The sequence below is a fragment of the Bos grunniens genome, chromosome 10 (genome assembly GCF_055505025.1).
Source record: "Bos grunniens cultivar Pamir isolate PY7600 chromosome 10, Bosgru_T2T1.0, whole genome shotgun sequence".
NCBI lineage: Eukaryota > Metazoa > Chordata > Mammalia > Artiodactyla > Bovidae > Bos > Bos grunniens.
In genome coordinates this window covers 43417786-43444357 of record NC_141174.1, presented here as the reverse complement: position 1 = coordinate 43444357, position 26572 = coordinate 43417786, and the positions used below count along the sequence as shown (strand labels likewise).

Sequence of the window (26572 nt, the reverse complement as noted above, 5' to 3'; positions counted from 1 at the left end):
AGATAAGAAAATGAAACAAAACTAGGATCCCAGAAGACTCTGAGTCTCCTTCCAGGCACTCTTTGCAAAGGGTAGGTACTATCCTGTCTCATAACATCAAGTATTTATTTTGCATAAGCTTGTACTTCACATAATGGAAGTATACTGTATGTACTCTTTTGGCATATCCAAATGTATTTACTCATAGCATGGATGACCGTTTGAATCCAGTGTTTACCTGTTACGAATATGTGAGCATTCTTGCACATTCTTATGTTGATCATATAAGAGTATTTTTGTTGGTTAATTACCTGAAAGTGAACTTTTTTTTTTAGCATATATATACATATATATATGTGTGTGTGTGTATATATATATATATATATATATATTTAGCTATGGAAGATAATATGAGAGAATATTTTCCAGGATACATGTTTAAATTTATGCCCCGACCTGAGTGTATGAGCTCCAATTGCTCTTAATATTTGCTGTCTTCCTCATTTTAGCCCTTTGGGTTTTGGGGTAATATGCCCTTGTGGTTTTAGTTTGAATTTCCCTGATCACTAATGAGATTGAACATCTTTTGTTACATTTATTGACTAGATATCCTCTTTGAAGAAGTACCTGTTCAAATTTGTTATCTATTTTTTCTATTGGGTATACTGTCTTTTAAAGTTGATCTTTGCATGTTCTTTTTATGTCCTGGGTGTGTCCTCTGTTGAATATAAGAATTATGGGGAAAAGAATACCAAATGGAAATTCTAAAACTGAAAAATATACAATAACTGACATCAGGAAAATCAATAACCAGGTGTATCATCACATTAGATACATCTGAAGAGAAAAGTCAAAGATAGATCAGAGGATAATTGCCACACTGAAACTCAGAGGGAAAAGAAGATGGGAAACAAAACAATATAAAATATAATTTTATTTATAATTTATATAACACATATAATATGTATATATATTTTAACCAGTTTAAAATAGTTAAAAAGTTTAACATAGGCATAATTGGAGTTGTAGAAGAATCAAAAAGAAGGAGCAGAAGTAACAGTTGAAGAGAAAAATAACTCGGAGTTTGTCATTGAAACTTCTTAACTCAGTTTTCGTGTGCTCAATAAACGTCAGCTATTATCACTGTCAATATTATTGTTTTTCCTACTCCTGTGAAAACTTTATACTATTGACAATATCACTGGATCCAAATCTACTAGGACATTTATTCATCAAAGACCTTATGTTCCTGAGGTTTTTCTCCTCCTGCTCCTCCTCCACTTCCTCCTGCTTCATCAACAGCTTTATTGTGGCAACCCAGTCCAGTATTCTTGCCTAGAGAATCCCGTGGACGGAGGAGCCTGGTGGGCTGCTGTCCACAGGGTCGCACAGAGTCGCACACGACTGAAGCGACTTAGCATGCGTGCATGCGTTGGAGGAGGAAATGGCAACCCACTCCAGTATTCTTGCCTAGAGAATCCTATGGACAGAGGAGCCAGATGGGCTGCCATCTATGGGGTCGCACAGAGTCAGACATGACTGAAGCGACTTAGCAGCAGCAGCAGCATACTTTAAATCCTATTTATTTTTCCTTTTTTGTTATATTGACTAGTTTATTTCTTTTATTCTACATGTAAGTGATATCATGTAGTATTTGTCTTTCTCCAACTTATTTCACTAAGCATAATATTCTCTAGGTCTCTCCATGTTGCTGCAAATGGCAAATTTTCATTCTTTTATGGCTGAGTAATATTCCATCTTGAACCAGGTTATCTGTTGATGGGCACTTGGATTGTTTCCATGTCTTGTCTACCGCAAATAGTGCTTCTGTGAACACTGAGGTACATATATCTTTTCAAATTCATTTTTTCCAGATATATGTGTAGGAGTGGAATTGCTGGGTCATGTGGTAGCTTTATTTTTAGGGTTTTTTTTTAATTTTAAGGAGTCCCATACTGTTTCCCATAGTGGCTGCACCAATTTGCATTCCCATCAATAGTATAGAAGGGGTCCCTTTTCTCCATACCATTTCCAGCATTTTTTATTTGTGGACTTCTTGATGATAATCATTCTGATTGATGTGAGGTGATACTGCTTTGTGGTTTTGATTTGCATAATGAAGTGGAGCATCTTTTTCTGTGCCTATTGGCCATCTCAGTGTCTTCTCTGGGAAAATGTCTGTTCAGGTCTTCTGCCCATTTTTAAATCAGGTTTTTTTTTTTTAAATGTTATATATTTTGGATATTAGCCCATTATTGATCAAATCGTTTGCACTTTCTCCCATTCAGTAGGTATCTTTTCATTTTGTTGATGGTTTCCTTTGCTATGCAAAAGCTTTTCAGTTTAATTAGTTTCCATTTGTTTATTTTTTCCTTGTATTTCCTCTGCTTTAAGAGACAGATCCAAAGAAATATGGCTAAAATTTATGTCAGAGAGTGTTCCATCTCTGTTTTATTCTGTGAGTTTTATGGTTTCTGGTCTTACATTTAGGTCTTTAATCCATTCTGAGTTTATTCCTCTGGGCTTCCCTGGTGGCTCAGGTGGTAAAGAATCTACCTGCAGTGCAGGAAAAACCCAGTTCGATACCTGGGTTGGGAAGATACTCTGGAGAAGGGAATGGCAATCCACTCCAGTATTTTTGCCTGGAGAATTCCATGGACAGAGGAGCCTGGAGGGCTGTCATCCATGGGGTCACAAAGAGGACACAGCTGAGTGACTAACACACAAGGTATAAGAGAATATTCTAATTTCATCTCTTATATGTAGCTGTCCAGTTTTCCCAGCACCGTTTATTGGAGAGACTGTCTTTTTTTCCCTAAGCTGTCAACCTCTGGTAGCTGGTACTCTACCTTTTGTCTCTACAAATTTGACTATTCTGGACATTACATGTAAATGACATGATACGATATGTAGTCCTGTATAACTACCTTCTTTCACTTAGTGTTTTCAAGGTTTATCCATGTTGTAGCTGTTATCAATAGCTCATTCCCTTTTATTATATTCTGTTGAATAGATGGGTGGATGGAGATATAATGAACTGAGATGGGGAAGACTGAATGAGAAGCAGGTTTTTAGGGAAAGACTAAAATTCAATTTTGTAACATGTTAAGTTTGCCATACCTAAGAGCCACACAAGAAGATTTTTCTGGTAGGCAGTTGAATGTAAGGGTTTCAAACTCAGAAGCCTGGGAGGGCCTCATGGTAAGAATTTGACATGGGGTTTTTATCTATAAGGATATCACTTGGTAATATTTGTTTCTTTATTTTTAATTTGTCTGCACTGAGCCTTAGTTGCAGCACGTGGGATTGTCCATCTTCGTTAAGGCACACAAACTCTTAGCTGTGGCATGTGGGATCCGGTTCCCTGACCAGGGATCGAACTCCACATGCCACAACTAAGAGTTGGGCATTGGGGGTGTAGAGTCTTAGCCACTAGACCACCAGGAAGTCCCTCAGCTGTTAATATTTTAAGTCATAGAAATGTGGAGGGGGGAGTCATAGAAATGGATAAGGCCACCTAGGAAGAAGGGTGCTGCTGCTGCTGCTACGTTTCTTCAGTTGTGTCCAACTCTGTGCGACCCCGTAGACGGCAGCCCACCAGGCTCCTCCGAGGGGAGAGCAATCCCTTGAAGCATGCCCGCACTTAAGGGCCAGTCAGAGGAGACAAGCAGCCAGAGAGCTGGAAGGAGGAGCGTGAGGGGGCATGCCATGAGAGGAGTAACCATCAAACTCCACCAGGGGGACAGAGAACAAACGGACTGTTCTCTTTGACACCTGAAAGCATCTGATCACTTTTTACTCACAAATCAAGCTCCAGGAGTAGTGTTCCCCTCCCCACAGTAGTTTCCACATCTCCCTTTCCAAGCACAGGCATGCACAGCCGGTTAAGTACTCCAAGTGTTAAATCTCAGTGATGTTTCCATTTTTGCTTTTTTTGCTCATCTGTTTTCTTATCACTACAGCAATAAGTATTATCTAGTAATAATAAAAAAAAAAATCCATCGTATTAGATGATAACATCTGCCTGTTCCTGAGCACCCGTGTGGCCAGCAGAACAGCATCCCTGTAAATGCTGTTTCTCCCTCCTGGCTCAGATGGGGACCCAGTGGCAAGAATGATACTAACAACCTTTGCTACTTAGTCGGCACCTGCTTGGCTTCATTCTGAGCTACAGAGCTGGGAGCTTTGTGTGAGGCTTGTCCTCCACTGTATGAATCCAGGGGCAGAAAGAAAAGAGGGCTCTTTACCGTATCCACCTGGAGGCTGCCTGCTAAGTGCACTGTTTAATTAGACATGCCTTTTATCCTAGGTCTCTGGACCTGCTAAAGTTGTGGTCTCTGCTCCCAACAAGGACTGGGGGAAGAAGGGGTGGAATTAATTAAACCTAGAGGAAGAGACATTGAGGGGTGGAGCTAAGGGGGGAAGAGAGGAGAACCCTTTAAATAAAGGGTGCACAGAGGGCTACCCAGGACCGCATCCTCTACTGCGTCCTCTGCAAGAAGGAGCCAGCCCTGAGCCCGAGGGATATGATGGAGCCTGAAGAGTACAGAGAGAGAGGTGAGCATGGATGTCCCTGGCCTTTTCCCCATGGCCACTCTTCTAAAACTGCTGCTTAGATGTTGGGGTGTCTTTTGACTGGAGCATTAGAGCTGACTCTTGAGAATTGGCTTCTGCAAAATCTTTCCTGAGAAGGGAATGTGGGATCAGAGTTTAAAACTTTTCCCAGCCTCTTGTTCATCATCCCTCTCAGGCAGCAACTCTCATGGATGTCCACACTGCTGAGCCACGTTCTTCCTTTCCACTTTCCCACAGAATAGGGCATTTGGATTTCTGATCCACTAAATGGGAAAAGGGGAGATCATTCATTTTCTGAAAGAGAAAAGAATTCCTCTTAGTATTCTGCAGTCCCTGCAAAAATCTTATCTTTCTTCCTGTTTGTTTCTCTCTGTGTGACTCTGCCTGGAGAGCTCTTTCATTTAGTCATTCATACCGTATTTAAAGAGCACCTACTGTGTCTCAAACCTTCTGTGATGAGCAAAACCAGATGGTTATCCTGTTTTTCAGGCATGGCTGTCCTAAGAGGGGAAATAGGTAGTTGCTTATAATTTCTCTTTTTGTAAGTGTTTATATCCTCATCCCCACTCGTAGGTTATTTTGCAGTAAGTCATGGTCTTATATTAAAATCCAACTTTTCCTCTCGTCTACCCAGACATAACTCACTAAGTAGCTATGTCTTTGCATTTCAGTGGACATTAGCTTATTCCATTGCTTTCCAAAGGCATTCAGCCAAGAGCAGGTTCCTGTGGACATTTATCCTGTGTGTGGAACACAAAAACATTCCATACAGTCCCTGGACAAGGGGAGGGCTAGGTCCAAGGCTCTCAGAGCACTGGGGGGTTGCTGCTGCAATCACGAGAGGCATCAGGCCGTGGGACGGTTGGAGGAGAGCACAAAGAAGAGAGAAGTACTGGGAGTTTTCACAGTTTTGTCTGGGGCTAGTTCTGTTCATAAGAATTTTTCGTGAGCTGATGCATTGGGAAGACATCAGATTCTCTTTCCTTGTCTCTCTCTTTTGCAGGCAGAAAGGAGCCTAGGGAGTCCTAAGGAGGAATGATAGATATTGAGAGAGACGGAGAGGGAGAGAAACAATGACAGAGACAGAAAGAGACAGAGGCTCTGAAGATAGAGACCCTTTTCTGCAGAAATGAAAGGGAAGAAAGGATAGATAATTTGCAGTGACTTCAAGTATTTGACCTGGGTGTTTTTCTTCCCTATTTATTTTTTTCCCTGTTAAATCCTCATTTAATGAAGTATACCTCTTGAACATATCACACTTGTTCAGGGGTCAAACGTTTGGGTGGGTATGATTGCAGTTAAGAAAAACATAGGGAAAGGAAAGACTACAGTGAAGTCTTAGAGTAGAATTTTCAAGAGATTTATAACATGTATAATATTCAATCAACGTACCACATTTTCCTATTACAGATTTCATTCTTCTTGGTTATTCACTGGAAGTAGATATAAGAAAAAGGGAACATGATTTGACTCTTAAGACATGAAATCTATCTATGTATGAAACACACATAAAATTTGTTTCTAGATTATTTGGAAAACATGTAAAGGAGAATCTTTCATACTAATTGTTGCTTTGCTTAATCATATCCCACATTAGCTTTATAAGGTCTGAGTTTTCTTCCTTATTTTATTCGTTCCTTTGACAAAATTTTTTGAGCATCTGAAAACTGTTCCAGGCGCTGAGGTGTTGATGGAGGCAGAACTGAGGGAGATAAGTTGATTAAGAGATAGTCCTGCATTTCCCCAAGATTTCAGGCTAGTGCAGCGTTCTTAGTCTGGGCCTGTGGTTGTACTTTGGGGAGTCCATGCACCTCAGAAATTATACACAAAATTGTATGTGTATAAATCTACAGTTTTAATCAGATTCTCAAAGATATTCACAGGTCCAAAAATGTGAGGAATTAATTAATGTGAGGTCCAGTGGAAATGGTGAACTAATAGAATTTTTAAATCTTTTATCAGAACCTGGTGTGGCAGCTTGCCATTTGTGCGAACAAAGAGTATAGCGTGTGTGTGTGTGTGTGTGTGTGTGTGTGTGTGTAATTTCTGGTTAGAGCCACAGTGTTTACCCTGAACCTATAAGGTGATGAATAAATACATACGCTGTTTTTTGAAAAGAAAAAGAAAGGTGGGAGAGTTGTTCAAGATTGATATGGAGAAGGGAAGGGGAGGAAATATAAATACTTTATCTTGGTGAAATGGCAACCCACTCCAGTATTCTTCCCTGGGAAATCCCATGGACGGAGGAGCCTGGTAGGCTATAGTCCATAGGGTTGCAAAGTGAAAGTCGCTCAGTCGTGTCCGACTCTTTGTGACTCCATGGACTATACAGTCCATGGTATGCTCCAGGCCAGAATACTGGAGTGGTTAGCTGTTCCCTTCTCCAGGGGACCTTCCCAACCCAGGGATCAAACCCAGGTCTCCCTCACTGCAGGCAGATTCTTTTCCAGCTGAGCCACCAGGGAAGCCCAGGGTTGCAAAGAGTCAGACACAACTGAGCAACTAACACTCTCACTTTTTTACCTTGGTTTTAGAGTTTGAGGCCTTGGAAATTTTTCCTCTTGTTCATTTATATAGTCACATACTCTCTGCATCATTCATTCACTCCTTTGCACACCTCTTAATTTTTTAATTGAAGACAAGCTGTGTGCTGGGGGTCAGACCCTCCCTGACTCAGCCCATGAATCCATCTCCTTCCTCACCAAATCTCTGGCCCTAACCCAGGGGCGATGGGCATGGGTTAGCCAGGCCCAGTCAGGGGACATGAGGCTGGCCTCTCTGCCTCTCTTTTAGGAAAGGAGATGGTGGACTACATCTGCCAGTACCTGACCACTGTGCGGGAGCGGCGGGTGACTCCAGACGTGAGGCCTGGCTACCTGCGAGCCCAGCTGCCTGAGAGTGCGCCCATGGAGCCCGACAGCTGGGACAGCATCTTTGGGGACATTGAGCGAATCATCATGCCTGGGGTGAGATGCAGTCACCTCAGGGTGATTCTGGATGTCGGGGTGAAGGAGGGTGGGCACTAGGCCTGGAAACCCTGCTTTGGGTAAACGTGAGATGACCCCTAGGCCCTAGACCACCAACATCCCAGCCTGTCTCCTAGGCACATGGAGGGCTGGGACTTGGACTGAAGTTAGGTTTCTGGTGCCAGGACTGACCTGTAGAATTGGGTGGGGAGCAGGAGGGAGAAAGAACTGCATCCTAGGGCCTGTCTGACAGAAGGATGGAGATCTGATGGGATAAGGTGAGTGGTGAAAATTGGGCCAGAGGGGGAAGGATGACTGTGGGGAGCAAGATGGAGCGGGGAGGTGGGAGTCGGTTCCTGGTGCTCCCGTTGGCAGAGCTGAGGGCTCTCCTATGGAATCCTGATATGTGCCAAAGGGAACCAGGGAAGCCAAGAACACCCACCTCTGAGGGTATTCCGATTGTCAGGTTGGGGGGCCAGGAAGCCAAGTGAGTCCCAGTCACTTTCCCCTCTGAAGTGGGAACTATATCCTTCCTGACCAAGAGAGATCTCCTGATGGATCTGCTTTTCAGGAGTAGGGCAGAGCTCCCCCTGAGTCATCTATACTCTCGATGACAAGGGGCACAGCCTGGTGACAGTGTGAGGGGGCCAGGGAACTGACAGAGGCTGGCTGCTGCCTGGGGCTTGTGCTGGGGCCACCGTGGGCTGTGATGGTATCCCAGAGCACCAGGTGAGGAGCTGTGCCCAGTGCTCCTGCTGCAAGTGCACTGTGCTCCTCCCACTGAGGGGCTGCCTTTTACTGTGCTCCACGCCACGTGCCAGGCACCATATTAGCTACATTGTAGACTGGCTTGTTTTATCCCCAAACTGAGGCTCAGACAGGTTAGTTGTTTTTCCAAAGTGACAGTTCTCCCTGCATGGAGTGCTGGTGTCTTGAAGCCCATGTGTCCAGCTGTCCTTCCCCAGCATGACTTGACACTTGCTCCCATCGCCCCCGAAGAGTTTTGGACTTAGATGTGCCAGAAGTACACCTGGAGGCAGGGGCAAGATAGTCTTCAAACACAGCAAGTGATAGCAAATTTGTACAAAGGCAAATGCTCATCTCTGACCATTCAGCCTATTTCACAAGCATCGTTTGACGTTTTCTATATCAGCAAAGCTCTACCAGGGAGGCTAGCTTCCTGATAAGATTATCTCATGGATTTCATTCTGTAAAATGTAACTGGCGGAGTCATCAACCGTAATTTGCTAGTGAGACCGAAAGCAACTGTCAGAAGAGGTGGAAATGAGCTGATTCATTTGACTGAAAGAAATTCCAGCAGTTGCTGGGGGTGTGGTTAAAGAGGTTCATTTCTGGACCTAGAGGTCTGTCTGTTTTGATAAGCATTCCTCCAGCTTATCTGATCTCATGTATCTTATTAGAACAGACAATTGCCTCTTGATAAGGCCAGGAGGTGGAAGCCCTTCTCTGGGTTTCCAAAATACTGTCACTAAGCACATTGATAATGAAGACCCAATCTTTCATCTCATCTCTCAGGCTGCACCAGCCTCTGAGAGTTGGCCTGAAAGCAGATGGCCCTTTGCTTTCTCATATGGGTCAGCGCCTCATTGAAAACTGGGTTAATTTCCCCCTCCACGCCATGCCCGAGACACAGAAGAAGAAAAACTCTTTTTGCCTTAATTCCAGCCTTGGTTTGCGAAACCAAGGGAGGGAGGGAGAGAAGAGCAGGGGGAGAAGGCAGAGTGCCATCCTGCTTAAGTGTTGAGCTCCAGAGTCAGGCAGTCCTGGATTTCTGCCATCTGTCCTTACCAGATGTATGCAATCATGGGGATGTTGTTTCTCTTTGCCAGCCCCAGTTGTTATCTGTAAAACAGGGATGATGGTAGAAACTCCTAATAGGAGTACTGTGAGAATTAAATAAGATAAAGCATAGAAAGTGGAAGATGTTGTTATTACCTATGACATCTTCTGCCTGGTGAAATTCAGAGGAAGAGGTCTGTTACCTAAGAGTCAAGTCAGGATGTGATATGTTTATCACCATGTGATTAGCTTACCATTAACATTAGTGCTTTACATTTTACAAATTTCTTCACAAGCTAATTCACACAACTCCAGGAGATGGGATTTATTTTATGATGAGAAACTGAGGTTGAGAGAGAGAGAGGTACAGGGGAGGATCCTGGTTTTATGAGGTCTTAATTGGATGCAAAATTTGGGACCCCCTTAAATAAAAAAAAATGAAGAATTAATCTTGAAAGAGACCCATGCAAACATGGGACCTTGATGCTTAAGTTCATTAGCATCACAGTAAATCTGCAAGGTCATGCAGCTTGTTAATAGCCAACAGGTAGGACTGGAACCTGTGTCCTTGGGCTTAAATCTTGTGCTCCTTCTACTATACACACTCTCCAGAACACTGTCCTTGCTCTTGAAGGATTAAAGGGATTTGTGCACATGAAATACCTCAGTAATAAACTACAGTGTTATCTCATGGGCTCTTAGTAGGGTAAAATATCTAGAATGAGAATGTTCCATGGATTTGGGGAAGGGATCAATGTGGGCTGGGGAAGGGATCATGGAGGAAATGCACTTTCAGTAGCTTTCTAAGAATTAATAGGTTTTGGAACATCACGTCTGTATGAGAAATGCCTTCCTTTGGGGAACACAGCTTTGCTCAAAGACGTGATCACAGATATGAACGGGTCATGTTTGTAGATTGGTGAGATGAAGCCAGAGGAGGCCGATGAGCCATCAAAAATGTTTCTGAGATTTGTTGTAGGGAGTCCCTGTCCACTGGCTCCTCCTTTCATCTGGGTAGTCCAACTGTGGGCTCAAGGGTTAACCTGGAAGCAGGGTCCCATATCCTTGGACTGGTATTTCTGTCCTCTGGTCTCCTCCTCTCTTCATCTCTACTGGGAAGCTCAGGACAGCTTTGAGCCCATGCACACTGACCTCTACAGGAGCTGCCTGCCCAAAGAACTAGGGATGCCTTTTGCAAATGACTGGATGAGATAAGCCACCTGCTGCTACAGGGCACAATCTCCCCTTCCTTTTATTACTGGATAGGAGTGCTGTGGGGGCTAAGCATTGGAGACTAATGCAAAGAGTACCCAGAATTCACAACTCTGATTCCCATAGCAATTTTCATCTTGCATATTCCCTTCTGGTCTTTGCCTATGTGCAAATGCTCCACTGATGAACGAGCTTAGAATAGGAGAAATGTGGGCAGCAAGAACTGTGAATATGTCTTATTTTTATGGATTTGTGTCACTCGTTTGGTTGTCTTGATAGTGTCAGCCAATCTCTAGGGTGGGTGCTTCCCCATGCCAGGGAGGATCTCTGGAGGAGGAAAGCCCCAGGACCTGCCCCCTGGTGCCACCTGTGTCTATGCTTTGCCTCCAGGTGGTGCACTGGCAAAGCCCCCATATGCATGCCTACTACCCAGCTCTCACCTCTTGGCCATCACTGCTGGGAGACATGCTGGCTGATGCCATCAACTGCTTGGGATTCACCTGGGTGAGTAACAGTGGCTGTGGCTATAACCAGTGGTAAAGAGGGCATAGCAGGAAGGGACATCCTGGGACAGACATATTTTGTCCTGGCTTCTGAACAGGGTTTCAAGGTAAATATTAACAGTGGCTACTTTCTTTGAGCTTAAGCTTTATATAAATGACCTCACCTTATTCGTTAACCCTATGAAACTATGAGTATTGGCCCCATTTTGTAGGAGCCAATTAAGAAATTAAGGCTTAAGTAACTTATCTCTCCGAGACCACACAGCTCATATAGATAGAGATGAGATCTGGACTGACATCTGGTTATTACCAGTTTCTGACATTCTCTAAGCACTTTGATACCTAGTGGTGACATTGTCTTTGAGGGGTTAGGGATATTCCCTAAGACTTCCCTTAATAAGCTCTTAAGCACCAATCAGCTTTAAATTTTGCCAGAGTCCTCCTAGAACACCTCTGTATTTTAAGTCTTGACTATTATAGGGTGTGTGTGTGTGTGTGTGTGTGTGTGTGTGTGTAGGGGTGAGTGCGTGGGGTGGGTTGGAAGCTGGGAGAATTTCTATCTTTTCCAGGAGGAAGTGGTTTCTTTCTTAGTCCTAAAACTTCCCTCTGGCCTTTAGAATGCTTTTCAGTTGGATATTTTAGGGACTTAGGGAGCCAAATGGAAGTTTCTGGGCCTGTTTGTCATAAGGCTTTGGAGTCACAGGAGAATTTACCTCATTGAGGATGGCATGAACCAAAGCCCTGTTTTCTTTTCCCCTTTTGGTCTGGCAGAGGATGGGGCAGGGATGGGACACAGCACCCAAAAGTGGTCCCTTCTCCCTTCTCCAGGGACAAGATAGGTTAGGCCTAGGGAAGGTCAAGGCAGAGACAGATGTGTTTGGGGGCCGGTGGGGGCATCTTGGTGCCCCGAAACGGTCCGGATGAAGTTGCTTCCCCCTTTTCAGGCTTCCAGTCCTGCGTGCACGGAGCTGGAGATGAACATCATGGACTGGCTGGCAAAAATGCTGGGACTCCCGGAGCACTTCCTGCACCACCACCCCGGCAGCCAGGGGGGAGGCGTCTTGCAGGTGCCTCCTCGTAGCATAGGGACTAAGTAGGAAAAGATAAGCCACACTTGTCCGGGCAGTTCTCAGTTTTCTATGGACTTTCTGCCATGTCACTCACACCACCGTCACTGCCACTGCTGTCGCCATCACCACCACCACTGTCACGACCGACGCGACCATCACAGATATTACAACCCCACCACAGTCCTTGCTCCCTCCATTGCTGTCACTACCATCTTGACTTCTGTTGCCTTTAAATGCAGCCACCACTGTCTCCACCCTTCTTTTAGCTTTTTTTTTGGAAAATGATTAAAATGTCAACAGGGCTTCTGAGTTGGACACGACTGAATGACTAAGCACAGCACAACACAAAATGTCAGCAGGGTTTCCCAGGTGGCGCGAGTGGTAAAGAATCTGCCAGCCAATGCAGGAGATGCAGGAAACGCTGGTTTGATCCCTAGGTCTGGAAGATCCCCTCTAGGAGGACACAACAATGCACTCCGGTTTTCTTGCTTAGAGAATCCCATGGACAGAGGAGCCTGGCAGGCTACAGTCCATGGGGCCGCAAAGAGTCAGACATGTACTTAGCATGCACTCACAAACACACAAAAAATGTCAACATGTGATCACATTTCTGGGATCACCTGATTCAAGTTTCTTAGTTTATAATCTGACAACTCCCCTCTCTTGTCCCATGATACACCTTATGGTAATTGGAAAAGAGAAGGCAAGCACAGACTTCTTACCCACCCTCCTAGGTCCAGGAGATCCTTGCCAGTGAGAGAACTTAACAATCAATTTATCTTATCCTCTAATCCTGTCTTTTGACTATCTGTCAAATGATAGTTCTTCAAATATTAATGTTTTTGTCAAGAGCAGTGCAGCACAGAGGAGCTTTCTGGGTGCCTCCCATAGGCTGTGCACATTGCTAGGTACTTAATCTGTAAACCCTTGACATTCATGAGGGCTTGGTTCTGAGACCTTTGAGAAGCCCCAGATTCTTGAATTCTTCTGTAATGTGTCATTTTCTTGATTTTATGATTAGGTAGAGAAATAATAATCATAATTTTTATTCCCTCAAAGGGTGGATGTTAGGATTCAGTGAATTCATCTATTAAATAAAAGTAGCTGTGCTGCCCTGAGGTGAGAACTGGGATGTTTCCTGCACCCATTTGCTAGCTAAGTGACTCCCTCTCTCACTCTAGTCTTTTAAAATGATTATGTATTTATTTATAAGTTTTTGACTGCACTGGGTCTTTGTTGCTGCACATGGGCTTTCTCTAGTTGTGGCGCATGGAGGCTACTTTCTAGCTGTGGTGCTTGGGCTTCTCTTGTTGCAGCACACAGGTTCTCGGGTGTGCGGGCTTCAGCAGTTGTGGTACTTGGGCTCGGCAGTTGTGACACACGGGCTTAGTTGGAATCTTCCTGGACCAGGGATCAGACCTGTGTCCCCTGCATTGGTAGGTGGATTCTTAACCACTAGGACCACCAGGGAAGTCCCATCTCCTTCCAGTCTTGTACTAATTAAATCTGACCCTCACAAGAAAGACAAATTACTGCATGTTGTAGACCTTGTGGGTGTTAGCAGATAGTTACAGCTTCAGATATTATATCTGGAAGAACATGCTAAATGTCTGCTGGGCACGATCTTGCTTTTCATCTAATTATCTCAAGAATCCTGTAGGTAAATAGTGTCATTTAGACATCATCCCAGATGTTTGAAACCAGAGCACTGGAGCTCAGAGAGGTTAAAATTTTGCTCCAGATCATACAGCTGGTGAGTGGAAGAATGAGGCTTCAAACCCCAGGCCTGTCTAAATCCAAACAGTGCTTTCTCCTGTATCCATCAGCTCTATGAACTTGGTCTGGTCCTGTCATCTCCCTGAGCATCACTGTCCACATATGTAGACAGTGATCATGTGATGCAGGTCAAGTGGGATGGCAGAAAGTTCTTTGTAAACTATGAATTGCTATATAGATAGAAGGTGGTATCATTATATTATTATTACTATTCTGCTGGCTTCCTTATTGTGGAGTAATTTTTAGCCACTGAATATCTTGTGGGATCTGGTCTATACCACTCTCTATGACACAGTCTGCCAGGCTTTTCAGCAGGGACCAATCAGTTGTAGGTCACCTGAAGATTTCAAGGAGCCAGGACACCGAAGTCTGAGCAAACGAATGACAAAGAACATCCAGATTCTTGGGAGGTTGCTGAGGTGGCCCCCAGGGTTCCCACAGTCATGGCCAGAGCAAAATCCTGCCTAATCTTTTTTGGATTATGGTGGTCCCCTCTGGGAGGCAGCGAAAGAGTCACTCTCCATTTTATAAACGGAAAGAGCTTTCTGGAGGGGCGATACTAGCTTAAGGTCACAAGAGCCATTGGCAGCAACACTGAGGCCCCAGTCCTCTCGCCCGTGGGCCAGGACCCTCCCTCTCTGGGATATCCCTGCAGAAACAAACTCCATTTCACAAAATACTGGGTTAGCTAAAAAGTTTGAGTTTTTCCATAAGATGGTATGGGAAGATCCGAGCTTTTTGGCCAAAGATCTGAACTTTTTGGCCGAATGAATACATTAAAAGTTTTTTTTTTTTTTTTTTAACACAGGGAACAAACATATCTATAAGCAGACATGTATCAAGCATTCTCTGGACATTTTCTTTTTGGTGCCTGTAGCCTATAAAGATGTTGTTGAAAATTGGAAAGTTATAGGAGAGGGAAGTGTCCCAGGAATGCATAAGAGGTTGTGAATGGAGATGGAGAACAGGCATGCGAGCTGGGGAGTGGGGGGAGGCAGCTCCTTAAGCAGGAGCTGTGTGTGTGCTTCCTCAAGAATAGCTATTACACACACACACACACACACACACCTATGAAGCTAGGGAATTTGTCAAGAGAATACATGGAGAAGCTACCCTTCTTCCACTGCAGAGCACAGTCAGCGAGTCCACCTTGATCGCCTTGCTGGCAGCAAGGAAGAACAAAATCCTGGAAATGAAAGCCTCTGAGCCTGAGGCGGATGAGTCCTTCCTGAACGCCCGGCTTGTGGCCTACGCCTCCGACCAGGTGAGTTGCCTTCAGGCTTGGCTTCTGGAGTCTTAATCCTTGAGTGATTTCCCTGTAGACAGAAGCTTGCTGGGTTCAGGGCTACTCAGGCCTGGGAGATTTTCCAAGGAACTGTGGGGTAAGACAATCGTCAGATACTGTATTTGCTTCCCTTTGTCTGGTTTCAGTGGTTTCTGGGAGTGCTCATTCCCGGACAACTCTGCTAACAGGTTTCCGTGGTCCTTCTAGGCCCACTCCTCGGTGGAAAAGGCTGGTCTGATTTCCCTGGTCAAGATGAAATTTCTGCCTGTGGATGAGAACTTCTCGCTCCGAGGGGAAGCTCTTCAGAAAGCCATCAAGGAGGACAGGGAAAGGGGCCTGGTGCCCATCTTTGTAAGTCAGACCACGTTCTCAGAACAGTAGAGTTGGAAGGGGAGGAAGGAATTTTGGCAGAATTCAGGTAAGTAACAGGCTGCAAACAAGAGCCAAAAGGTCCTCAAATACATTGTTTTACAAAGTATGAGTTGGTATGTTAGGAAATAAGTTGTGTGGGTCATAACCAGCACTAAAAGAAAAAAATAAGAAATAGAAAATATGAGAGTGCCTTCCTGTATTGAGAATATGCATTGTGTGGTAAGACTTTTATTTCAGATACACATGTGTGTATGTCCTAGGTGGCTCTCTAAAAGATATTTCTTACTGTTGTTGTTCAGTTGCTAAGTTGTGTCCGACTTTCTGTGATCCCGTGGACTGCAGCACGCCAGGCTTCCCTGTCCTTCACTATCTCCCTGAGTTTGCTCAAGCTCATGTGCATTGAGTCGGTGATGCCATCCAAGCATCTCATCTTCTGTCGCCCTCTTCTCCTTCTGTCCTCCATCTTCCCCAGCATCAGGGTCTTTTCCAGTTAGTTAGCTCTACACATAAGTTGACCAAAGTATTGGAGCTTCAGCCTCAGTCCTTTCAATGACTATTCAGTGTTGATTTCCTTTAGGATTGACTAGTTTGATCTCCTTGCAGTCCAAGGGACTCTCAAGAGTCTTCTCCAGCACCACAATTTGAAAGCATCAGTTCTTCAGTGCATAATTTCTTACTGTGGGTCATGTTAAAACAGTGTGAAATACCCGCTGTTCCAGTCGGATGCATGGGGTAGATAATGTCTTTGATGAAATCTTTTTTCAGGCCGAATGTATCACACCAGCCTATCTTCCCATGTTAACTGCCTTTGTTTTCCCCCAGGTCTGTGCAACGCTGGGGACCACTGGGGTCTGTGCATTTGACTGCCTGTCAGAGCTGGGCCCCATCTGTAAGTGTCTGCCCCGTCTGGCTAGGAAGACAAGTGATGAGTTTTAACATGTTCCCTAGAATAAGAGCCTGAAGCCAGCTCAGTGGAATTCTCCTGTTCCTCCTTGGTCAAGGCACAGGGAGTGCGAGGAGTCACCAGAGGTCACGAGTGCCTTCTCCCAGGCAGCCAGGTCACCGCTTCTACAGTGGGGGACTGAGCTGACCTCCCTTGCATCCTATCCTGGAGGCAGCAGTGGGAGGTCCTCGGGTCTCTCACCCTCTCCCTTGTATGTTGAAATCTGCTTAAAGCAGGGTGTATCCAAAACACAGGGTAAATGAGGCATAGTGGAATATTTTCTAGTCTCAGCTAAGAAAATGAAAAGGGCAGGGCAGAGTAAACACCCGAGTGTGGGGAATAAGGGCAGAAGAGAAGCCCAAATGTGACTGTTCAGAATTCTCAAGTGAGAAGCCCACGAGGGAACAGAGCCCCTCCCTCTCTAATGTTTGTATTGGATGCATTAACCTTGTTCTCTGGGCCAGTGGTAAATTGGTTTCTGTTCCAGAAGGCTCTGAGTGGAGCCCAAGAGGGTGTTGCCTGTCTGGTCGGTGAGAGGAAAGGCCAGGGTGAGGCTCGTAGGCTTTCCCCATAGGGGTGGCCCTGCCTCCCTGAGCCCCACTCCTTGCACTGACACCCTCCCCCTGTGCCCACATGCCTCTGTGTCCCATTCCGCCCTGGGCATCCTTGTCCAGTCCTTCCCTCGCAGCCAGGCCAGGCGAAAGATGCCTTTTAGCTGACTGGCGACAACCAACGCCCACCCGCGCTGCCACCCCCAGCAGGTGACGTTTGCCTCCGCAGGTGCCCGTGAGGGGCTGTGGCTGCACATTGACGCTGCCTACGCAGGCACTGCCTTCCTGTGCCCCGAGTTCCGGGGCTTTCTGAAGGGCATCGAGTATGCCGATTCCTTCACCTTTAACCCTTCCAAGTGGATGATGGTGCACTTTGACTGCACCGGCTTCTGGTGAGTGTGGCAGCCGGGCCCCCAGCCTGTGGGAAGGCCTCGCTTGCTCTAGAGAGGCCTGAGCCCACTGATGCCCGTTTGGAACCCCACAGGGTCAAGGACAAGTACAAGCTGCAGCAGACCTTCAGCGTAGACCCCGTCTACCTCAGGCACGCTGACTCGGGCGTGGCCACCGACTTCATGGTGAGTCTGGACAGCCTGGCAGCCTCTAAGATGGAAAACTGGCTGCTTCTTATCCCCCAAGGCTCTCCTTCCCTCACATTCTGAGCCCATCCCACAGTATGACCGCTGTGTACCTTCAGATTCAAACCGTGCCTGAGCATACGGAATGAAACCCAGAAAACTTTATAAAAAACCCTAGAAAATCTGACCAACCTTTGAGGCAGTGTGCAAGTTTCCTAAGTATCTGTGGCATTTAAACATTCTCCCAGTTCCCTTCTGCCTCCATCCTGGGTAATCTTTTCTGCTTACTCCCCAGCAGCAGAGCAGGGTGGAAAATTTCCACAGGCAGGAGAAGAGGCTCCTTGCTTACACCACTGTCCTCCTTTTGTCCCTGTCGAGGTGCTGTGGGAAGATACACGATGGGGATGGGGCAACGGGTACCCTTCCGGAAGTTCTGGATGCCTCCAAGCATTCCTGCCTGCCCAATAGCTGCACCTCAGTCTCTTGATGCTGTCCACATTCTCAGTCTGTACTGTCTCTTGGGGAAATAACTTCTTCAGATTTACTTCTCAGTCTGAAGATGGGTCCTTCCTTTAATTATAGGGGAGACAGGGATGTAAGAGCTTCCCAGGTGGTGCTAGTGATAAAGAACCCCCCTGCCAATGCAGGAGACGTAAGAGATGTGGGTTCAATCCCTGGGTCTGGAGGATCCCCTGGAGGAGGACATGGAAACCCATTCCAGTTTTCTTGCCTGGAGAATCCCATGGACAGAGGAGCCTGGCGGGCTACAGTCCATGGGGTTGCAGAGTTGGACAGGACTCTTAGCAACTTAGCACACACACACCCAGTGATGTAAACTAGTAAATTACATATAACATAGCCAAAGCGAGGGATACTGAGATGAGCTGGCTCTGAGATTCCATACAAGCAGTGGGCTTTTGGGAAACTTAGTGAACCTCTCTCAGCCTTGACTTTCTCATCTGCAAAATGGGCATGGTGATACTGGTTTCATAGGGTACTGTGAGGCTGCAGTGGAAACATACATGTAGGTCACTTATTCCTGAAAATGTGGTACATGCTCCATAAATGGTAGGCATGACATTTCTAAAAGCTCTTCTTTTAAGCTGCAGAGATTTGTTGTATAGTAAAGAGATTAAGTATGTAGGTACCAAAGACACATGACCTGTATTTGAATTCTGGCTTCTCCATTTATTAATTTGTGTGGACTTGGGCAAATGACTTAAACTATTTAGGTTTTCTCATCTATAAAATGAGGGTGAGGATTGAATGAATGAATTCAGAGAAGCACAGAGAGCAATGTCTGCTATCTGTGAGTCATTTTTTGCGAAGAGTCGGTTCTGTCTTCTTGCCTTGGGCTGAAGCATCTATCTAGCCCTTTTAGTCCTAAACTAATCACTCTATCATCTCTTGATTATATTGGTTACTATCCCTTGGACCAGTTCATATTTCTTTAGATTTTTTTTTCAAAGCTTTTTGATTAGAATTTCTGACAATAAGCTTACAGTGGTCTGGGAGGACCCTCCAGAAGTTGATAAAAATAGAAGAATAATGGTTCTTTCATTGCTACTGCCCTGTGTATTGGGTTTTCAGTATTTTTTTTTTTAATAAAAAAAATACAGCAGCCCAAGGGCCAGATATCTTTAGGGATAATTCTGGGTTTCTCTCGTGAGTATGATATGATGCCTATTTTCCTGTAAGTAAACTTGGATCATCATAACTTAAGAGCATTTTTTTACCTTGGCCCATTTTGGATTTTAGTTACTTTTTGTGTTTTTGTTTTTTGTCCACAACCCTATCTCAGGATCTTCTTGTGGCTCATTCCCATCACTTTCGAGATTTTATAGTGCTCTGTCTCTTGCAGATCACTCATAAGAATGTTAAATTGAACTTTTCTTAGCACTGATCCAGGGAAATCTTACTATGAATATTTCTACAACCAGAAGGTGCTACTTTATTTTTTCCTCCCCCCACCTCTAATCTTATGGATTTTAATTTTCAAATCTTGAAGCAATTCCTAGAAACGTGAAGCTGCTGTCCGTTGTGATCCCAGGGGTCTTCACTGCTGCTCTGACTCATACCTCAAGCTCTTTTTCACTCAGGTGACTGAAACTTTAAATAAAAGCTCAGCCATTTAAAGATGAGCCAGAAATAGAGCAGCAACCTGGTAGAGAAGACTTGAGGACTTCATCCCTGGGACCCTGGAGCCACCTAATATCAGGGCTAGATTCCTCTGACATCAGGAAGCTTCCTCTTCTCCCCACAGTTAGTGGAGAGGGCATTGTCTTGTCCTTGGCAGGGAGACTGGCAAAACCTTGATAGGACATAGAAAAGATTTGATGATACCTTGAGTATCACCAAAGAAGAGCCATGTCCAAATTTCCTGTTCCAACAGAAAATGTCAGCTAGAATCACCCTCCTGGGTCAGCAAGCATTGATTTCAGAATAGTGACAAGAGGAACAACTGGGGGATATGGACAGACTGTAAAGAAACCAAAATGAAAATCATCTCTGTTTCTCATTTAATTTGCTGGTCAGTTATAATAGTCAATTGGCCATAGCCATCTGGAAAATTATATTTTTAGGAAAGACCACTATTATCCATTCAATAGTCTACATCTGGAGTGTCCATCTAACTAAGGGTGGAGTTTACACTTTCCTTGTCACAGGGATTTTTGTCCTGTATCCAGGTTTTGATGCCCTCTGCTGGTAGAGAAAGTCCCCAAGCTGGTCGTCAACACTGGAGTGTTTTGCTTGGAAATCAAAGGCTTAGTACTCGATACAGAGAAACATTGTCCATCAACCAAGCGGTCATGTCCAAACTGTGCCTGAATCGGGAACTGGGGTGAAGGATGCAGATGTGCACAGTTTTGAGGATTAGGCCATTCTGTGAAGGACTAGATAAATATTTGATGGAACAAATATTTATTTTTAGTCAACAGAAATTGTGGCAAATCTATCTGACACTTGAGGAGGAGGTCATTTGAACTCACAGTACTCAACAGGACAATTGCAAATATTTTCCAAACCCTTTGCTCTGTTTTCAGACCTTAGAGATTGGCGTAGAATTGGTTTGAACATTTTCAGCTCTTTGGTGCCCGCAACCTTGAACTTTAAGCTCTGTTGGACTTGGTCACCAGGAGCAAAGGGTCAATTTGAGTGTAACAGAGGCTGATGAGGAAAGGACAGTGATATTAAGTAATGATCATCTTGGTTCTAGGCAGAAATGCCGCTGTGATTGGTGGCTCCCATTTTATCATCTAAATAGCCAACATCTACTGACAGTTTCCTGTGAAGCTCTTCACCCTGGTTCTCTTCACACCGCTTCCCTGGAGGTGCTGCTCATTCCTGTCTCACGAGGAGCCAGTGAGGCAGCAGTACCCGAGGGCACAGGCAGTAAGAGGCGGAGCTGGAGCAGAAACCCAGGTTTTCAAGACTCAAGCATCTGAGCTCTTGACCCCCACACTTTACATTGTTGTAATAGAAATAAAACTTTATTTTCTGGAATAGAAATAAAACTTTACCTTCTGCAATTCAAGTAACTTAGGTTCTTTTTAGAGAAAGTTGTATTTCGCCCTATCTTGAATTTCAGCCTGGGGTGAAACGTTTAGCATTTAAAGCAAACGTCTTCTCCTTGGTTCAGGGTTATGGACTTGGCGTCCACCTGTGCTGCTCTTAGGGCCAACTTCATTAGGGTTTGGTCACATGATGAAGCGGCCTCCGGGTAACTTGCCTGGCTTCTTACCAACGGGCCCGGGAGTCATAGTGACAGCATGCATCCCTGGAGGGCTGTGTGGGCAACTGATGATGAAGCCCAGGGTGGGTGTGTGGGAGCAGCGGGGGTCCCTGTCTTTAACCACGAGCATTGTGTTTCTTTGTTCTAGCACTGGCAGATCCCCTTGAGCCGACGCTTTCGCTCTATTAAACTCTGGTTCGTGATTCGGTCCTTTGGGGTGAAGAATCTTCAAGCGCATGTCAGACATGTATGTAGTGGGCAGATGTGGGTGGAGCCTGGGCTCTCTTTGTGGCCTCGTGGGGAGGAAGGCTGGTTTCTGCTTTGCAGACCTGCCCTAGGGACTTGTGATGTATGGTTCAGATGTCTGGGCCTGTTCCTGAACTCCTGGGACTTGATTATTCAGGGTGGCCATCTGTTTGTTAGCTAGAGGATCACTGAGCAGAACGTGACTCCAAGGGCTGTCTGGTGTCTGTCCTGCCCACCTGAGTGTCTCACCATCCCTTCTGCTACTATCGAGTGCCAGGTGGGCATGGCCCGAGAACCTGGTTTGCAGAGAAAGAAATAGAGAGTAAATCAAAGGGCGGCATGTGCCCAGGGTAGGAGCCTGTGTTTTAAATAATTACTCGCATTGTCACAGCTGCCTGGAAATGTTAGTCACTCTCATGGTTATGCCAGAAACCTGGCTCTCCTGGCTTAGACATGTAGACCTACCGAGTCTGCATTATGTCAGTAAGTATTTACTGAAGGCATATTTGGTACAATTTATTTCAACTCAATTCAACAAAAAAATTATTGTGTTAGGAAAGAGACCCAGAGGTGACTGAGATAGGTACAGTCCCTCTGCCATTCTTTTTTTGTTTGTTTGTTTGTAAACCTTCATATTTATTAAACCTGCACATGTGATAAAATTGCACTGATCAAAATACACACAAGCACATACACAGGTGAGTATTGGTAACCCCCAATCTATAAAATTTGTAGATTGTGTCCATGTCAATATGCGGGTGGTGATACTGTAGTATAAATTTGCAGGCTGTCATCATTGTAATAAAATGAGTAAGAGAGCATGTGGTCTATGATTTCTTATAAGTACCTGTGAATTTATAACTACATAAAAATAAAAGTTTAAATGTATTCAGACCACATTTAAATTTTGTTGGTAAATTTCACAATGACAGTCTCACTGTGACACCTCTGTAGGGGCACTTCACAGGTAAGAACTGAGCCAGGGGGGTGCAGTGACTTGCAATCTGTATTATGTCTAAGATTTTTGTCAAGCAGCACTAGACAAAATGGCTAAGGCTGTGTCATATTCTTCCTGGAAGGGGTGGAACTTAACTAAGAATTTTTGTCAGCAGTGTTTTCCTCTCATTTTTACAAGTGCCCACGAGAAAGACCAGGTTGTTGAATAAAAGCAGCAGGCTTAATCCAAAAACGTCATCCTTTGTTCCTCTGTGTGTCTTCTCCTGTCCACCTTTCCTCTAGGGAATTCTTTCCTTCTTGAACAAATACAAAGCCCAATGAAATGGTTGAATCACTAAGGATGACTGGCTGGTAATTTTACGTTTGTTATTAACATCAAGGTGTTGGGGGTGCTTATCAATGAGCGGCTGTCACCCAGCCTGCTGAGGGACATGAGGCACTTTTGCTCTCTCTAGATTGACTTTCAGACTCAAGACTGAAATGTAGTTGCTAGGGGATGAGGTGGTGGAGGCTACAAATTGTCAGGAAAATGCTTTTGCTTCCAACTTAGGGCTGGATAGTGACCTGCAGGTGCTGGCCCACTCCCTCATGCTGCCTCTTCCCAGCTCAAAGTCCCTGATTCCCATCAGCTCCCCTTTTCCTGCACGGTGCCCAGCCTCTGGGGCCTGGCTTTCAAGGACCCAGTATTCAGCCTCTAAGCTCAGGCTTCTCCCGGCCCATTCCGGCTCCGTCCTCAGTGCGCCTCTGCACCTTCACCTGGGTTTCACCCTCCTGAACCACCCTCTCCTCTCCAAATGATGCCAGGAGATTAAGTTCCGCTTCTCCCAGGAGCTTCCCTCACTGTTCCACCTGCCGTCCTGTCTAGATTTGTACCTGAGATGTCTTACTCATGTAGATGTAAGAAAAATTTACACAGAAAGTTCTCAAAATTGGTAGGGCAAGATGGAAATGGGTTTGGAGGGAAGGAGGTACAGGGGGAAATGATGACAGAATTAGAAAGTAAATTGCAAAATTATAAAACAGCTAGAAAACACTTAGTGGAGTGCTTCCCTGAGAGAGAGTTTTAGGGCTTGACAATGAAAAGTGCTTAGGCAGAGATTGGAGATAATTTTAAACAGACCATGCCTTGGAGAGATAAAGTGATTCTGGATCAGGTATGTAGCAAATCAAAAAGATTGTTAGCTAAATCCTTTTGATTTCTCTTGAAATAGAGTAGCCAGTGTGAGAGTCAGGTAGTAGCAATTACTTAGCAAATAGTTTATTAAGATCCTTCTGGTTACCTGGGGAAGTTTTTAAAAATGAAAGGGCAAAAAAAAGGGGGGGGATAAGTTTTAGCCTTATTTAGTTAGTAATTCTAAGAAAAAAAAATAGGAAATTAAAAATGATAACTTCAGTAAAAGATCAATATGGTACAAAACTTTAAAATTATTTTATTGTGGTAAAATATAGATAACATAACCCTTAAACTTTAATCTTAAAAATTTTTTTTCTTTCTTTTTTAAAAAAAAATGTATTTTGTATTAGGGTAGAGCCGATTAACGATGGTAATAGTTTCAGGGGAATAGCAGAGGGACTCAGCCATATGTATACATGTTTCCATTCTCCCCTAAACTCCCCTCTCATCCTGGCTTCCATATAACATTGAGTAGAGACACCGCTAACCATTGTTACGTGCACAATTCAGTGGTATGAAGTACACTCACAAAGTGTGCAACTGTCATTACTATTTCCAGAACTTTCCCTTCATCCCCAGCAGAAACTCTGTACCCACTAAACAGGTTTAAAGCCCTCTCCATGAGGATAATAGGTAAAAATATATTCTTTGTGGAATGTCAGAAAAAAGAGGATAAAGGGCATTTGAGGTGAAAATGTTTGAGAGGTTAAGGGAAGATGGAGACTTAGGATACGGGGGCAGGGCTGTCACAGCCCGCATTGTGCCTTCATGTGCAGGAGAAACAGATGTTGTTTCCTCTGAGCATTTGCACCTGCAAGAGGCTCCTGGCTGGCATTGTAGAACGTGGGCTGCGTGTGGGCCCTTGCCAGCCCCCTTGGCCAGTCTGGACGCTGAGACACCTGAAGCTGGTTTATAAGGGCACATTGCCTTAATGGCAAAGCAGGTGGCTTCTGGGAATTCCTTGGTGGTCCATGGTTAGCACTATGTACTTTCACTGCTGAGGGCCGGGGTTCAAACCTTGGTTGGGAAACTAGGGTCCTGCAAGCCTTCTCTTTCTGGGGGTGGTTGAAAGAGGGCCTTGAGACATGAGTTCTCAAAGTGGAGCTAATGTGACAAGAAATACAGAGCCACTGGAGGTTTCATAGCTTGGAACAAAATCAAATGGAGAAGAAAATCAGGCAGAAGTCACTTAGGTCTCTATGGTTCACAGGCGTGCCAGCTTTAAACCTGTTTAGCAGGGCGAAGTTTTATGCACAGTCTTCTCTTCCTGTTAATAATCTCAGTTCTCTTGATGTTCACAATTCTAGGGCACGGAAATGGCTAAGTATTTTGAATCTCTGGTCAGAAATGACCCTTTCTTTGAAATTCCTGCCAAGAGGCACCTTGGCCTGGTGGTTTTTCGTCTCAAGGTAATGCCATCTTCCGTCTCACGTGAAGGGTGTTATTTGGTGACTTTCAGCCTCTTGGAAATGTAAATACTGGGCTTCTGGGGATGCTTACTGGGAATAATGTGGTGTGCTCTTGTCTTTATCCTTCAAACAGGGTCCTAACTGCCTCACAGAAAGCGTGTTAAAGGAAATAGCTAAAGCTGGCCGTCTCTTCCTCATTCCAGCCACTATCCAGGACAAGTTGATCATCCGTTTCACTGTGACATCCCAGTTCACCACCAGGGATGACATCCTGAGAGACTGGAATCTCATTCAGGATGCTGCCACTCTCATCCTGAGTCAGCATTGTACTTCCCAACCCAGCCCTCAGGGAGCGAACCTCATCCTCCAAACCAGGGGCCCCAGAGCCTTGGCCAAGGAGATGTCCTTTCCCTCTGTCAACGGGGCAGGCGATGACCCAGCCCATTCCAGGAAGATCGTCAAGCAGCCTCCGCGTGTGGGAGCCAGTCCTGTGAGCCGGCATCTTGAAACCCTGCTGGACCCACTGGATGACTGCTTCTCTGAAGAGGCTCCAGACGTCACCGAGCACAAGCTGTCCTCCTTCCTGTTCAGTTATTTGTCTGTGCAGAACAAGAGGAAGGCAGTACGTTCCCTCAGTTGCAATAGCGTGCCTGTGAGTGCTCAAAAGCAACTGACCACTGAAGGCTCTGTGAAGAATGGCAGCTCCTCCCGGGTCAGAATCTTTTCTAGGTTCCCAGAAGAGGTGATGATGCTGAAGAAGAGTGCCTTCAAAAAACTAATCAAGTTCTACAGTGTCCCCAACTTTCCTGAATGCAGCTCTCAGTGTGGGCTACAGCTGCCCTGCTGCCCTCTGCAGGCAATGGTTTAGACCAGGGGGTTCAGCCTGGCTCCATAAATGTGTTTCAAGGAGTCTCCGAACCTCTTAAAATTGATTCTGAATTTATGTGCTTATGTGTTTGTGCATTTTTCTTGGGAAAAAGCCAATGATTTCTCATGAACCTCATAGAGGTTCATGACCTATGGTAGGATTCAAATAGAGAATTTAAGCCAGCATGGTCCAGAAGACTCCAGCAGGCTGGCTAGAGAGAAAGGGTCTAGGGTGGGGCATTGACGGGCAGCTTCTGTGGTTTAGCTTGTGACACTGAGACTTTCAAGTTTCATGAAACATAATGTAGAAATAAATTGTGCTTGTCTCTGAAAAAAATTATTCTGTGTCACTCAATTAACCACTGAAATACTTGTTTTTCTCTTTCCATTATGGTTTATTACAGGGTTTTGAATATAGTCCTCTGTGTTATGCAGTAGGACAGGGAAGGATTTTGCTGTTTTATCCATTCTAGATATAATAGTTTGTATCTGCTAATTCCAGATTCTCAATTCATCCCTCCACCCCTACTCCCTTCTTGACAACCACAAGTCTGTTCTCTCTGTCTGTGAATGTGTTTT

At 44.9% G+C, this 26572-nt stretch overlaps 1 protein-coding gene across 2 annotated transcripts; it reads left to right on the top strand.

The window, feature by feature from the left end:
* The first annotated feature begins 4368 nt into the window (after positions 1-4368).
* HDC (histidine decarboxylase) lies at positions 4369-26330 on the top strand. 2 transcript variants are annotated; one of them, XM_086320866.1, is made up of 12 exons: positions 4371-4536; positions 7348-7520; positions 10923-11036; positions 11980-12102; positions 15011-15145; positions 15374-15517; positions 16361-16427; positions 17262-17424; positions 17517-17607; positions 21489-21587; positions 25025-25126; positions 25260-26330. In XM_086320866.1, the coding sequence occupies exons 1-12, from the start codon at positions 4506-4508 to the stop codon at positions 25992-25994; spliced, it is 1977 nt and encodes a 658-aa protein (XP_086176992.1). In that variant the 5' UTR covers positions 4371-4505; the 3' UTR covers positions 25995-26330. The 2 variants fall into 2 exon arrangements, with proteins under 2 accessions (XP_086176993.1, XP_086176992.1); XM_086320867.1 differs by lacking the exon at positions 25025-25126 and having other exon boundaries at positions 4369-4536.
* Positions 26331-26572: the final 242 nt, after the last annotated feature.